Source organism: Peromyscus maniculatus, chromosome 2 (assembly GCF_049852395.1).
Source record: "Peromyscus maniculatus bairdii isolate BWxNUB_F1_BW_parent chromosome 2, HU_Pman_BW_mat_3.1, whole genome shotgun sequence".
Taxonomy (NCBI): Eukaryota; Metazoa; Chordata; class Mammalia; order Rodentia; family Cricetidae; genus Peromyscus; species Peromyscus maniculatus.
The window spans coordinates 133,205,532-133,222,568 of record NC_134853.1 but is presented as its reverse complement, the minus strand read 5'-3'; the positions used below and the strand labels follow the sequence as shown (position 1 = coordinate 133,222,568).

The window sequence follows — 17,037 nt, the reverse complement described above, 5'->3', positions numbered from 1 at the left end:
TAATTTTCCTCTATATTCTAATAGCAGAAAGTCCTTTTGTGCAGACACACTTGGGCTTAGAAAATAATTTGGTGGGTAGTCTACATCTGTTTATGAAAACAATAGTTCTCCACATTGCATCAACTGGCACTATGGAAGCCAGCAGTCACGAAGGGAGTTTCCATCTCTATCCTATCCTGATTTTTATGTTCTGTAGCCAAAGTGTACAGTATTTTAGCAGTAGGTTCTTATCATCTAGTTTTGGCATAACCAGCAGCAGTAGAAAGAGCCTCTGAGGTCTGTGAATATTATAATACAACTTTGTCTCCTTTAAGTCAGTTCATTCAGACTTATGTGCCTTTATTGCCTCAGGTTATTTATGCAGGATGGATAGATACATTACCACTTCTCCTATTCCCATATTGGTCCCTTCTGATCCTATGTCCCACAGCATCACAATCTAGCTTCTGAGAAACTCATTTGTTGTTTTAAGTCCTCTCAATTTTAAGTAGCTCAGATGCAGAGTATTCCCTAAATATTATAACTTTGTGGCATTTTGTTAACTGATATTAAAAAATTAAACTTTATGGATGTCAGTATTACCTGTGATTATATACATTCTTGATAGTCCATCACTATCACATCATGTTTTTCCTCTATTAACATTGATTTTTTTTTCAGTAGAATCAAAATTATTTTTTATCCAAGGGAGAGCTCCATTGCAAAATTCTAACTTGATCCTCTTCCTCCAGCTTTGGAAAATAGCAAGTTGACTTCTTCTCACCTTCCCTTTGTTTTTTAATCCCTGACAAAACTGAGACTGGTGTGCAGGATAGCAAAACATTTATGTCTTTATATAATCATCCCTCACTCATGTGGGAAATTTCTTTCTGGGCAGACAGATGACCCTCCCTATCATGCCTTTTCAGCCATAGCAAAGGCATGTAACTGCTGACAGAACTTTTTTAAAGATATTCTGTAACATGAGTTCCATTCAGAGATTATGATATTCAGTCCACCAGTCATTTAGGCTGTATCTCATACTCAAATGTAGCAGATCCCATTCACCAATGAAGCATTCTACCAGATGCCATATCATGTAAATGAAAATGTCCACACTAAGAACATCCTTCCCAGTGGATGCTCTACTCTCACATATTAGTCTTTGTTTCATGATTTATAATACATCACAGTGAGAATTCAACTGTCACTACAGGAAAGAAAGTCATCATCCCATATCACATTGGAAAAGACATTGAGATTGAGATTGACTACACAGATGGCTTACCTTCAGATTGATCACTATTACCTTGATCAGTCTCACAGATCGAATTCAAAATGTCAAAAACTGGATTTTCAACTTTTTCTGGGTAGACAAAAAAAGTTTATTTACTTCAATAGAGCACCCATGACAGAATGAAGATTCTAAAGAAGTCATTAGTGAACCAATGTGTTGCAATGAGTAGCCTATTCTACACCGAGATCACATCCCACTATGGGGCACAGCAAAGCTACTAAAGTTCCATTATCACACATATTTAAAATGGGTCTTGAATCCATTCAAATCTATAATCCCCAAATGAGGAAATTTGTGATATCTGTATTTCTGGGCTATATCAGCTATAATATCAATTTTCTGGTGCATTCACACCATATGCTACTAATTATAATTCTGTTTTTGTATAACAGAATAAAATGTGAACATATATGAAAATCACAGTATCATATATTTTTACCTAAACTTTGTTCACAGACTGTGAAACTGCTTTAACACTTGGCAATTGTGGGTAGTACTCCAATAAGTTGAGATGTACAATTATGTTTCCGGTGGTTACTTGAAGGAACATAGGTATCTCAAGTGTAACTGTATAACTAATGGATCATCCTAAATATGACACAGCATTTGGTGAGTTATGAAAATTGCTTCCCTGGAGCTCTGTGCTTAATTTATAAGTGACTTCCAATAGTAAGATCTTCTATCCACAATTTGCTTACTGATTTTGTAAGCAATAATGAGGATGAGAATCATGAGATTTGTAAGTTGTGTGAGCTTCCTGATCCCTTTAGGTTTCCTTAGCTTCCTAAGTGTTGTGAGTCTTCCTTTACACTTTAGGAAGAAATGTTTCTAGTGAAAAGAAAGAGTAACACAATACTCCATCCCTTTCTCCAGCTCTATATCCTTTTCATTTAGTCAGGACAATTTTTGAATTTAGAGAGAATTGTGTTTATTCTAATTAATTTTTTTTTATTAAGGCTGAAATTTAAATCTTTATGTCCTAACAAAAGTCACCTATTCCCAGGTTCTTGGCTAGTTACAATTTTCCACAGATACTGCAAAAGAGTAATTTTCTTCTATATTCTAATAGAAGATGTACTTTATTGTTAGAAACACTTAGGTATAGAATACAGTTTGTTGGCACTCCACAACTGCTCAAGAAAACAATAGTAGTCATCATAGCATCAACTGGAGCTATGACAGCCAGCAGTCAGGGAGGGGGCTTCCATCTCTATCCTATCCTGATTTTTATGTTCTGTAGCTAAAGTGTACAGTGTCTTTATCAGGTTCTTATCATCTAGGTTTGGCACAACCACCAACAGTAGATTAGCCTCTGAGGTCTGTGAAGATTATTAGACACTTTTGTCTCCTTAAGTCAGTTCATCCAGACTGATGTACTTTTATTGCCTCAGATTATGCAGGATGGATAGATACATTACTGTTTCTCTTATTCTTGGATACACATATTGATCCCATTTGATCCTATGTCCCACAGCATCATAATCTAGGTTCTGAGAAACTCATTTATTGTTTTAAATTTTCTCAATTTTAAGCAGATTAGATGCTTATATTCCCTAAGCATTATAACTTCATTGCTTTTCCTTTTCTGATATTAAATAATTAAAGTCGATGGGTATAACTATTACATATGATTATATTCATACTTGACATTCTATCAGTGTTCTATAATTTACTTCCTCCCTATTGTTTGTTTTCAGTGGAATCTAAATGATTTTCTTCCACAGGAGAGCTCCATAGCAAAGATGTATTTTGTCCCCACCGACTTCCAGCTGTGGAAAATGGCAAGTTGACATCTTCTCATCCGCCATTTTGTTCTATTTCAAGACAAATCTGATTAGTGTGGAGTACAGCAATATCTTTATGTATTTCATACAATCATCCCTCACTCCTGTGGGAAACGTCTTTCTGGGAGACAGATGATCCTTAATATCATGGCTTAACAGCCACGACATCAGTATATAACTGCTGACAGAGCTTTTTTATGATCTTCCAAAATATGAGTTCCTTTCAGAGATTATGATATTCAGTGCACCAGACATTTTAGGGTGTATCAACACACTCACATGAAACAGATCCCATTCATCAATGAAGCATTCCACCTGATGCCATACTATATAAAGGAAGATGATCACACTAGAGACATCCTTCCCAGTGGATTCTCTACTCTCAGAGATCTCAGTCTTTGTTTCATGAGCTTTAATACATCATAGTGAGAATTCAAATGTCATGACAGGAAAGAAAGTCATCACCCCATATCACATGAGAAATGATATTGATATTGAGATTGACCTACACAGATGTCTTACCTTCAGATTGATCAACAGCACATGCTTTACACTCAATGTGTATGCTGAACTTGCTTGGAAATGACTTCTCCCTAATTTTTTCTGGGTAGACAAAATCAAAAGTTTATTCACTTCAATAGAGCACTCATGACGGAATGAAGATTCCACATAAGTGATTAGTGAACCAATTAGTTTCAATGAGTAGCCTCTTCTATCTCAGAGATTACATCGCACTATGGAGCACAGCGAAAGTACTAATGTTCTACTATCACTCATATTTAAAATGTTTCTTGTATCTATTTAACTCTACAATCCACAGAAATTCAGAAATCTGTGATATCTCTATTTCTGAATATATCAGTTATAATATCAGTTTCCTGGCATATTCCGTCCATGACATACAAATGACAATTCTGTTTTGGATAACAAAATAAAACTCCAAAATGCATGAATATCACAACCTCACATGTTTTTATATTCTCTTCTGTTCACAGACAATGAAAGTGCTTTCATACTTTGCTCTTGCGAGTAGTGTTCCAATAAGTTGAAGTGTATAATTATCTCAGTTCTATGGTGACTTGCAGGATATGTAGGTAAACAATCAGCACAGGAAATTCTGGAGCATATCACAGTTCAAATTTTAAGTTTCTGAGGTACATTTCTTTATGATTTGTCACGGGTAATGTGAATCCAAAACAATCTCAGATATGATATGTACAACAGAACAAAGAAAGTATTCTGATCAAGTCCAGTTTGGTGGACCAATGAGATTCCTGGTATTACTTGTAGGAACATAGGTATCTCAAGGGTAACTATATAACTAAAGGATCTTCCTTGGTATGACACACCATTTGATGAGTTATGAATATTGCTTCTCTGGAGCTCTGTGCTCAATTTATAAGTGATTCACACTGGAAAGATCTTCTCTCCACAATTTGCTTACTGATTTTGTAAGCAATAATGAGGATGACAATCATGAAATTTGTAAGTTGTGTGCGCTTCATGATCTTTTTAGGTTTGCTTAGCTTCCTAAGTGTTGTGAGTCTTCCTTCCCTCTCCAGGAAGAAATGTTTCTAGTTAAAAGTCAGAACTACACAACACTCTACCCTTCCTCTAGCTCTTGTATGATTTTGATTCAGTCATGACATTTTCTGAGTTTTGGAGAAAATAGTGTATTTGCCAATAAAGGTTTTTTTTCCCTTTTATTTTATTTCACAATACCATTCAGGTCTACATAATAGCCACAGATTCCCTTGTTCTCTCCCTTCCTGCCCCCTTCCCCTTTGCCCCAGCCTATCCCCCATTCCCACCTCCTCCAGAGCAAAGCCTCCCCCCCCTAGGACTGAGATCAACCTGGTAGACTCAGTCCAACCTGTTTGGGAGGCATCTAGGCAGTGGTACCCTGTCCTGTGCTCATTGCATGAGTTATCTGTTTGAAACCTGGGACTTATGCAGGGACACTTGGCCAATTAATTTTTTTTTAATATGGCTGAAATTGAAGTCACTATGTTATAACCAAAGTCACTGATTCCCTGGTTCTTGGCTATTTATGAGTTTCCACACATACTGCACTAGAATAATTTTCCTCTATATTCTAATAGCAGAAAGTCCTTTTGTGCAGACACACTTGGGCTTAGAAAATAATTTGGTGGGTAGTCTACATCTGTTTATGAAAACAATAGTTCTCCACATTGCATCAACTGGCACTATGGAAGCCAGCAGTCACGAAGGGAGTTTCCATCTCTATCCTATCCTGATTTTTATGTTCTGTAGCCAAAGTGTACAGTATTTTAGCAGTAGGTTCTTATCATCTAGTTTTGGCATAACCAGCAGCAGTAGAAAGAGCCTCTGAGGTCTGTGAATATTATAATACAACTTTGTCTCCTTTAAGTCAGTTCATTCAGACTTATGTGCCTTTATTGCCTCAGGTTATTTATGCAGGATGGATAGATACATTACCACTTCTCCTATTCCCATATTGGTCCCTTCTGATCCTATGTCCCACAGCATCACAATCTAGCTTCTGAGAAACTCATTTGTTGTTTTAAGTCCTCTCAATTTTAAGTAGCTCAGATGCAGAGTATTCCCTAAATATTATAACTTTGTGGCATTTTGTTAACTGATATTAAAAAATTAAACTTTATGGATGTCAGTATTACCTGTGATTATATACATTCTTGATAGTCCATCACTATCACATCATGTTTTTCCTCTATTAACATTGATTTTTTTTTCAGTAGAATCAAAATTATTTTTTATCCAAGGGAGAGCTCCATTGCAAAATTCTAACTTGATCCTCTTCCTCCAGCTTTGGAAAATAGCAAGTTGACTTCTTCTCACCTTCCCTTTGTTTTTTAATCCCTGACAAAACTGAGACTGGTGTGCAGGATAGCAAAACATTTATGTCTTTATATAATCATCCCTCACTCATGTGGGAAATTTCTTTCTGGGCAGACAGATGACCCTCCCTATCATGCCTTTTCAGCCATAGCAAAGGCATGTAACTGCTGACAGAACTTTTTTAAAGATATTCTGTAACATGAGTTCCATTCAGAGATTATGATATTCAGTCCACCAGTCATTTAGGCTGTATCTCATACTCAAATGTAGCAGATCCCATTCACCAATGAAGCATTCTACCAGATGCCATATCATGTAAATGAAAATGTCCACACTAAGAACATCCTTCCCAGTGGATGCTCTACTCTCACATATTAGTCTTTGTTTCATGATTTATAATACATCACAGTGAGAATTCAACTGTCACTACAGGAAAGAAAGTCATCATCCCATATCACATTGGAAAAGACATTGAGATTGAGATTGACTACACAGATGGCTTACCTTCAGATTGATCACTATTACCTTGATCAGTCTCACAGATCGAATTCAAAATGTCAAAAACTGGATTTTCAACTTTTTCTGGGTAGACAAAAAAAGTTTATTTACTTCAATAGAGCACCCATGACAGAATGAAGATTCTAAAGAAGTCATTAGTGAACCAATGTGTTGCAATGAGTAGCCTATTCTACACCGAGATCACATCCCACTATGGGGCACAGCAAAGCTACTAAAGTTCCATTATCACACATATTTAAAATGGGTCTTGAATCCATTCAAATCTATAATCCCCAAATGAGGAAATTTGTGATATCTGTATTTCTGGGCTATATCAGCTATAATATCAATTTTCTGGTGCATTCACACCATATGCTACTAATTATAATTCTGTTTTTGTATAACAGAATAAAATGTGAACATATATGAAAATCACAGTATCATATATTTTTACCTAAACTTTGTTCACAGACTGTGAAACTGCTTTAACACTTGGCAATTGTGGGTAGTACTCCAATAAGTTGAGATGTACAATTATGTTTCCGGTGGTTACTTGAAGGAACATAGGTATCTCAAGTGTAACTGTATAACTAATGGATCATCCTAAATATGACACAGCATTTGGTGAGTTATGAAAATTGCTTCCCTGGAGCTCTGTGCTTAATTTATAAGTGACTTCCAATAGTAAGATCTTCTATCCACAATTTGCTTACTGATTTTGTAAGCAATAATGAGGATGAGAATCATGAGATTTGTAAGTTGTGTGAGCTTCCTGATCCCTTTAGGTTTCCTTAGCTTCCTAAGTGTTGTGAGTCTTCCTTTACACTTTAGGAAGAAATGTTTCTAGTGAAAAGAAAGAGTAACACAATACTCCATCCCTTTCTCCAGCTCTATATCCTTTTCATTTAGTCAGGACAATTTTTGAATTTAGAGAGAATTGTGTTTATTCTAATTAATTTTTTTTTATTAAGGCTGAAATTTAAATCTTTATGTCCTAACAAAAGTCACCTATTCCCAGGTTCTTGGCTAGTTACAATTTTCCACAGATACTGCAAAAGAGTAATTTTCTTCTATATTCTAATAGAAGATGTACTTTATTGTTAGAAACACTTAGGTATAGAATACAGTTTGTTGGCACTCCACAACTGCTCAAGAAAACAATAGTAGTCATCATAGCATCAACTGGAGCTATGACAGCCAGCAGTCAGGGAGGGGGCTTCCATCTCTATCCTATCCTGATTTTTATGTTCTGTAGCTAAAGTGTACAGTGTCTTTATCAGGTTCTTATCATCTAGGTTTGGCACAACCACCAACAGTAGATTAGCCTCTGAGGTCTGTGAAGATTATTAGACACTTTTGTCTCCTTAAGTCAGTTCATCCAGACTGATGTACTTTTATTGCCTCAGATTATGCAGGATGGATAGATACATTACTGTTTCTCTTATTCTTGGATACACATATTGATCCCATTTGATCCTATGTCCCACAGCATCATAATCTAGGTTCTGAGAAACTCATTTATTGTTTTAAATTTTCTCAATTTTAAGCAGATTAGATGCTTATATTCCCTAAGCATTATAACTTCATTGCTTTTCCTTTTCTGATATTAAATAATTAAAGTCGATGGGTATAACTATTACATATGATTATATTCATACTTGACATTCTATCAGTGTTCTATAATTTACTTCCTCCCTATTGTTTGTTTTCAGTGGAATCTAAATGATTTTCTTCCACAGGAGAGCTCCATAGCAAAGATGTATTTTGTCCCCACCGACTTCCAGCTGTGGAAAATGGCAAGTTGACATCTTCTCATCCGCCATTTTGTTCTATTTCAAGACAAATCTGATTAGTGTGGAGTACAGCAATATCTTTATGTATTTCATACAATCATCCCTCACTCCTGTGGGAAACGTCTTTCTGGGAGACAGATGATCCTTAATATCATGGCTTAACAGCCACGACATCAGTATATAACTGCTGACAGAGCTTTTTTATGATCTTCCAAAATATGAGTTCCTTTCAGAGATTATGATATTCAGTGCACCAGACATTTTAGGGTGTATCAACACACTCACATGAAACAGATCCCATTCATCAATGAAGCATTCCACCTGATGCCATACTATATAAAGGAAGATGATCACACTAGAGACATCCTTCCCAGTGGATTCTCTACTCTCAGAGATCTCAGTCTTTGTTTCATGAGCTTTAATACATCATAGTGAGAATTCAAATGTCATGACAGGAAAGAAAGTCATCACCCCATATCACATGAGAAATGATATTGATATTGAGATTGACCTACACAGATGTCTTACCTTCAGATTGATCAACAGCACATGCTTTACACTCAATGTGTATGCTGAACTTGCTTGGAAATGACTTCTCCCTAATTTTTTCTGGGTAGACAAAATCAAAAGTTTATTCACTTCAATAGAGCACTCATGACGGAATGAAGATTCCACATAAGTGATTAGTGAACCAATTAGTTTCAATGAGTAGCCTCTTCTATCTCAGAGATTACATCGCACTATGGAGCACAGCGAAAGTACTAATGTTCTACTATCACTCATATTTAAAATGTTTCTTGTATCTATTTAACTCTACAATCCACAGAAATTCAGAAATCTGTGATATCTCTATTTCTGAATATATCAGTTATAATATCAGTTTCCTGGCATATTCCGTCCATGACATACAAATGACAATTCTGTTTTGGATAACAAAATAAAACTCCAAAATGCATGAATATCACAACCTCACATGTTTTTATATTCTCTTCTGTTCACAGACAATGAAAGTGCTTTCATACTTTGCTCTTGCGAGTAGTGTTCCAATAAGTTGAAGTGTATAATTATCTCAGTTCTATGGTGACTTGCAGGATATGTAGGTAAACAATCAGCACAGGAAATTCTGGAGCATATCACAGTTCAAATTTTAAGTTTCTGAGGTACATTTCTTTATGATTTGTCACGGGTAATGTGAATCCAAAACAATCTCAGATATGATATGTACAACAGAACAAAGAAAGTATTCTGATCAAGTCCAGTTTGGTGGACCAATGAGATTCCTGGTATTACTTGTAGGAACATAGGTATCTCAAGGGTAACTATATAACTAAAGGATCTTCCTTGGTATGACACACCATTTGATGAGTTATGAATATTGCTTCTCTGGAGCTCTGTGCTCAATTTATAAGTGATTCACACTGGAAAGATCTTCTCTCCACAATTTGCTTACTGATTTTGTAAGCAATAATGAGGATGACAATCATGAAATTTGTAAGTTGTGTGCGCTTCATGATCTTTTTAGGTTTGCTTAGCTTCCTAAGTGTTGTGAGTCTTCCTTCCCTCTCCAGGAAGAAATGTTTCTAGTTAAAAGTCAGAACTACACAACACTCTACCCTTCCTCTAGCTCTTGTATGATTTTGATTCAGTCATGACATTTTCTGAGTTTTGGAGAAAATAGTGTATTTGCCAATAAAGGTTTTTTTTCCCTTTTATTTTATTTCACAATACCATTCAGGTCTACATAATAGCCACAGATTCCCTTGTTCTCTCCCTTCCTGCCCCCTTCCCCTTTGCCCCAGCCTATCCCCCATTCCCACCTCCTCCAGAGCAAAGCCTCCCCCCCCTAGGACTGAGATCAACCTGGTAGACTCAGTCCAACCTGTTTGGGAGGCATCTAGGCAGTGGTACCCTGTCCTGTGCTCATTGCATGAGTTATCTGTTTGAAACCTGGGACTTATGCAGGGACACTTGGCCAATTAATTTTTTTTTTTAATATGGCTGAAATTGAAGTCACTATGTTATAACCAAAGTCACTGATTCCCTGGTTCTTGGCTATTTATGAGTTTCCACACATACTGCACTAGAATAATTTTCCTCTATATTCTAATAGCAGAAAGTCCTTTTGTGCAGACACACTTGGGCTTAGAAAATAATTTGGTGGGTAGTCTACATCTGTTTATGAAAACAATAGTTCTCCACATTGCATCAACTGGCACTATGGAAGCCAGCAGTCACGAAGGGAGTTTCCATCTCTATCCTATCCTGATTTTTATGTTCTGTAGCCAAAGTGTACAGTATTTTAGCAGTAGGTTCTTATCATCTAGTTTTGGCATAACCAGCAGCAGTAGAAAGAGCCTCTGAGGTCTGTGAATATTATAATACAACTTTGTCTCCTTTAAGTCAGTTCATTCAGACTTATGTGCCTTTATTGCCTCAGGTTATTTATGCAGGATGGATAGATACATTACCACTTCTCCTATTCCCATATTGGTCCCTTCTGATCCTATGTCCCACAGCATCACAATCTAGCTTCTGAGAAACTCATTTGTTGTTTTAAGTCCTCTCAATTTTAAGTAGCTCAGATGCAGAGTATTCCCTAAATATTATAACTTTGTGGCATTTTGTTAACTGATATTAAAAAATTAAACTTTATGGATGTCAGTATTACCTGTGATTATATACATTCTTGATAGTCCATCACTATCACATCATGTTTTTCCTCTATTAACATTGATTTTTTTTTCAGTAGAATCAAAATTATTTTTTATCCAAGGGAGAGCTCCATTGCAAAATTCTAACTTGATCCTCTTCCTCCAGCTTTGGAAAATAGCAAGTTGACTTCTTCTCACCTTCCCTTTGTTTTTTAATCCCTGACAAAACTGAGACTGGTGTGCAGGATAGCAAAACATTTATGTCTTTATATAATCATCCCTCACTCATGTGGGAAATTTCTTTCTGGGCAGACAGATGACCCTCCCTATCATGCCTTTTCAGCCATAGCAAAGGCATGTAACTGCTGACAGAACTTTTTTAAAGATATTCTGTAACATGAGTTCCATTCAGAGATTATGATATTCAGTCCACCAGTCATTTAGGCTGTATCTCATACTCAAATGTAGCAGATCCCATTCACCAATGAAGCATTCTACCGGATGCCATATCATGTAAATTAAAATGTCCACACTAAGAACATACTTCCCAGTGGATGCTCTACTCTCACATATTAGTCTTTGTTTCATGATTTATAATACAAATAAATAATAACAAAATAAAACTCCAAAATGCATGAATATCACAACCTCACATGTTTTCATATTCTCTTCTGTTCACAGACAATGAAAGTGCTTTCATACTTTGCTCTTACGCGTAGTGTTCCAATAAGTTGAGATGTATAATTATCTCAGTTCTATGGTGACATGCAGTATATGTAGATAAACAATCATCACAGGAAATTCTGGGTCATAAATTTTAGGTTTTTGTGGTACCTTTCTTTATGATTTGTCATGGTCGATGTGAATCCAAAACAATCTCAGATATGACATGTACAACAAAACAAAGAAAGTATTCCAACTAAGTCCAGTTTGGTGGACCAATGAGATTCCTGGTATTACTTGTAGGAACATAGGTATCTCAAGTGTAATTGTATAACTAAAGGATTTTCCTTAGTATGACACATCATTGGTGAGTTATGAATATTGCTTCTCTGGAGCTCTGTGCTCAATTTATAAGTGATTTACACTGGAAAGATCTCTCCACAATTTGCTTACTCATTTTACAAGCAATAATGAAGGTGGGAATCATGGAATTTGTAAGTTGTGTGAGCTTCCTGATCATTTTAGGTTTGCTTAGCTTCCTAAGTGTTGTGAGTCTTCCTTCCCTCTACAGAAGAAATGGTTCTACTTAAAGGTCAGAACTACACAATATTCTCCCCTTCCTCCTTATCTTGTGTGCTTTTGATTCAGTCATGACATTTTATGAACTTTAGAGGTAATTGTGTTAATGCAATTAATTTATTTATTAAAATTCACATCACTATATTATAAAAAAAGTCACTTATTCCCTAACCTCAGCTACTTACAAGTTTCCACAGATACTGCAAAGATTAATTTTCCTCTATATTCTAATAGCAGAAGTACCTTATGGGTAGAAACACTTGGGCTTATAATTCACTTTGGTGGGCACTCCACAACTGCTCATGAAAACAATAGTAGTCCACAGAGCATCAACTGGCACTATGAAAGCCAGCAGTCAGGAATAGGCTTCCATCTCTGTCCTATGCTGACTTTTATATTTTGTAGTCAAAGGGTACAGTGTCTTTACCAGTAAGTTCTTATCATCTAGTTTTGGCACAATCAACAGCAGTAGAAATACCTTTTGTGCCCTTTGAGGACTATAAGACACTTGTGTGTCTTTTACGTAAGTTCTTCCAGACTGAATATTTGTATTGCCTCTAGTTATACAGGTGTATGTATACTCTACTGTTTCTCCTACTCAGGGATGCCCATATTTGTCCCATCTGTTCATATGTTTCACAGCATCATGATCTAGGTTTGAGAAACACATTTATTGTTTTAAATCTTCTCAATTTAAAGCATATCAAATGCAGAGTATTTCCTAAATATTATAATTTCATTGCTTTTGCCTTCCTAATATTAAAAAATCCAAATTTATGGATATCAGTAGTATTTATGATTATTACATACTTGATATTCTATTACTATCACATCATGTTCTTCCTCCATATCATTTGAATTTTTTAAAGTAGAATCTAAAATCTATCTTGTTCCAAGGCAGAGCTCCATAGCAGACATCTAACCTCCTCCAATTCAGCCTTGGAAATTGGCAAGCTTACTTCTTCTCATCCTCCCTTTTTTCTCTTTTCCTGACAAATCTGAGACTCGTGTGGAGGATAGCAATATATTTATGTCTTTCATATAATCACCCCTCACTGCTTTAGAAAATTTCTTTTTGAGCAGACATATGAACCATCATTTTATGCCTTAGAAGACACAGCAAAGGCATGTAACTGCTGACAGAGCTTTTTATAAAATCTTCCTTAAGATGAGTTCCTTTCAGAGAATACAATATACAGTCTTCAGGCATTTAGGCTGTATCTGCATGCTCACATGAAACAGATACCATTCATCAATGAAGCATTCTACCTGAAGCCATGCTTTATAAAGGAAGACGTCCACACTAAGAGTATCCTTCCCAATGGATGCTCTACTTTCAGATATCTCAATCTGTTTCATGAGTTATAATACATCATAGTGAGAATTCAACTGTCACTACAGGAAAGAAAGTCATCATCCCATATTACATGGGAAAAGATATTGATATTGAAATTGACCAACACAGATGCCTTACCTTCAGATTGATCACCATCATGTTGATCAGACTCAGTGTGAATACTGAGTATGCTTGGAAATGCTTCCTCCCTAACTTTTTCTGGGTAGACAAAAACAAAATGTATTCACTTCAGTAGAGAACTCATGACAGAATGAAGATTCCACATAAATAATTAATGAACCAATGAGTTTCAATGAGTAGCCTCTTCTACTTCACAGAGATCACATCCCACTATGGGGCACAGCAAAGCTACAAACATTACATTATCACATATATTTAAAAAGTTTCTTTTACCTAAATAACTCTATAGTCTCCAAATGAGGAATTTTGTAATATCTGTATTTCTGGGTATATCAGGTATAATTTCCATTTTCTTGTGTATTCATTCCATGTCCTATAAATGACAACTCTATTTTGTGTAACAGCATAAAACTCCACCCTGTGTGAATATCAGTATCATATATTTTTATATACTCCTCTGTTCACAGATATTGAAACTGCTTTCAAACTTGGCTATTGTGAGTAGTGCTCCAATAAGTAGAGATGTTTAATTATCTCAATTCTATGGTGATTGGAATCTATGGGAGTATACACTCAGCACTGGTAATTCTGGAGCATATCAAAGTTCAAATTTTAGATTTCTGAGGTACCTTTCTCTATGATTTGTCATGGGAGATGTGAATCCAAAATAATCTCAGATATGACATCAACAACAGAACAAAGAAAGTAGTCCAACTTGGTCCAGTTTGGTGGACCAATGAGTTTCCTGTGGTTACTTAAAGGAAGATTGGTATCTCAAGGGTAACTGTATAAATAAACGATCCTCCTTAGTATGATACACCATTTGGTGAGTTATGAATATTGCTTCCCTGGAGCTATGTGCTCAAATTATAAGTGATTTACACTGTAGAAATCTTCTCTCCACAATGTTCTTACTGTTTGTAAGCAATAATGAGGATGAGAATCATGAGATTTGTAAGTTGTGTGAGCTTCCTGATCCTTTTAGGTTTCCTTAGCTTCCAAAATGTTGTGAATGTTCCTTCACTTTTCAGGAAGAAATGTTTCTAGTTAAAGGAAAGAGTTATACAACACGCTACCCCTTCCTCCAGCTATTGTGTGCTTTTAATTCAGTCATGACATTTTCTGAAATTTGGAGGTAATTGTGTTGATTCCAATTAATTTTTTATGGCTGAAATATAAGACATTATGTTATAACAAGAGTCACTAATATCTAGGATATTGGCTATTTTGAGTTTCCACAGATACTGCAAAAGAGAATTTTCTTCTACATTTTAATAGCAGAGTTACTCTATGAGTAGAAACACTTGGGATTATAATGCAAATTGTTGGATGCTCTACAACTGCTCATGAAAACAGCAGTAGTTCTTCATTGCCACAACTCATGTCCAGGTTGTTCATGTAGATCTCAGCCATTTCTCCATTATTGGGTGATCCTCGTGTCTTTCTTGGGGTCCTATTTTCCAGGTAGCCTCACTGGTGATGTGAGTAGCAGTCCAGTCATCCTTGTTCACCATCTAATATCCTCCTATGAGTGAGTACATATCATATTTGTCTTTCTGAGTCTGGGTTACCTCACTCAGGATTATTTTTTCTAGATCCATCCATTTGCCTGAAAACCTCATGATGTCATTGTTTTTCTCTGCTGAGTAGTATTCCATTGTATATATGTGCCACAATTTATTTATCCATTCTTCAGTTGAAGGGCATCTAGGTTATTTCCAGGTTTTGGCTATTATAAACAATGCTGATATAAACATAGCTGAGCAAGTGCTCATGTGGTATGATGGAGCATTTCTTGGGTATATGCCCAAGAGTGGGATAGCTGGATCTTTGGGGAGATTGATTCCCAATTTTTTAAGAAAGCGCCATATTGATTTCCAAAGTGGTTGCACAAGCTTGCATTCCCACCAGCAGTGGAGGAGAGTTCCCCTAGTTCCATAGCCTCTCCAGCATAAAGTGAGGCTACCTGGAAAACAGGACCCAAGGAAGACACGAGGATTGCCCAAAGATGGAGAAATGGCTGAGATCTACATGAACAACGTGGACATGAGTGGGAGCAATGAAGGGCGATGGTCGAGGGAAAGAGAGCAGGAGATCCCAGCTGGATCAAGATCAGAGAGGGAGAACAAGGAATAGGAGACCATGGTAAATGAAGACCACATGAGAAAAGGAAGAAACAAAGTGCTAAAGAAGCCCACAGAAATTCACAAAGATACCCCCACAAAAGACTGCTGGCAGTGGCCAAGAGACAGCCGGGACTGACCTACTCTGGTGAAGGGATGGCCAACACCCTAATAGTTTTTCCAGAAACCCCATCCAAGGACTGAGGAATCTGGATGCAGACATCCACAGTTAGGCCCCGGGTGGAGCTCCGGGAGTCTAATTAGTGAGAAAGAGGAGGGTTTATATGAGCGAGAATTGTTGAAACCAAGGTTGGATAAAGCACAGGGACAAATAGCCAAAAGAAAGGACACACATGAACTATGAACCAAAGGCTGTGGGGCCCCCAACTGGATCAGGCCCTCTGAATAGGTGAGACAGTTGATTAGCTTGATCTGTTTGGGAGGCATCTAGACAGTGGTACCAGGTCCTGGGCTCATTGCATGAGATAGCTGTTTGAAACCTGGGACTTACGCAGGGACGCTTGGCTCAATCTGGGAGGAGGGGACTGGACCTGCCTGGACTGAGTCTATCAGGTAGATCTCAGTCCTTGGGGGAGACCTTGCTCTGAAGGAGGTGGGAATGGGGTGCGCGCTGGGGGGAAGGGGAGGTTGCAGGGAGGGGGAGAACAAGGGAATCTGTGGCTGTTATGTAGAACTGAATCATATTGTAAAATAAAATAAAATAAAATAAGACAAAAAAAAGGAAAAAGAAAACAGTAGTAGTCCACATTGCATCAACTGGCACTATGAAAGCCAGCAGTCACAAAGGGAGTTTCCATCTCTATCTTATCCTGATTTTTATGTTCTATAACCAAAGTGTACAGTGTCTTTAGCAGTAGTTTCTTATCATCTAGTTTTGGCACAACCAGTAGCAGTAGAAATAGCCTCTGTGTTCTGTGAATATTTTAAGACACTTTTGACTCTTTTAAGTCAGTTCATCCAAACTTCTGTCATTTTATTACTTCAGGTTTCACAGGATGGATAGATACTTTACTGTTTCTCCTATTCTGGGATACCCATATTGGTCCCATCTGATCCTATGTCTCACAGCATCACAATCTAGGTTCTAAGAAACTCATTTATTGTTTTAAATCTTTTCAATTTTAAGTAATTCAGATGTGGAGTATTCCCTAAATATTTTAACATTGAGGCTTTTTATTTGATATTAAAAAAATCAAACTTGATGGATGTCAGTATTACATATGATTATATACATTCTTCATTATCCACCAGTATCACATCATGTTCTTCCTCAAATAACATTTCATTTTTTTACAGTAGAATCCAATTTATTTTCGAATAAAATAGAGCTC

The 17,037-nt window shown here is 36.7% G+C and overlaps 1 protein-coding gene across 1 annotated transcript in view; it reads right to left on the bottom strand.

Moving 5' to 3' along the window:
* LOC102902894 (selection and upkeep of intraepithelial T-cells protein 2-like) overlaps positions 1-17,037 on the bottom strand; it is a 76,086-nt gene that overhangs the window by 34,257 nt on the left and 24,792 nt on the right. The window contains exons 8-9 of the mRNA XM_076563615.1: positions 16,939-16,971; positions 6,406-6,426 (exon numbers count right to left, since the gene is read on the bottom strand). Coding sequence (XP_076419730.1) covers positions 6,406-6,426; positions 16,939-16,971 — 54 coding nt within the window. The remainder of the gene's footprint in view (positions 1-6,405; positions 6,427-16,938; positions 16,972-17,037) is intronic.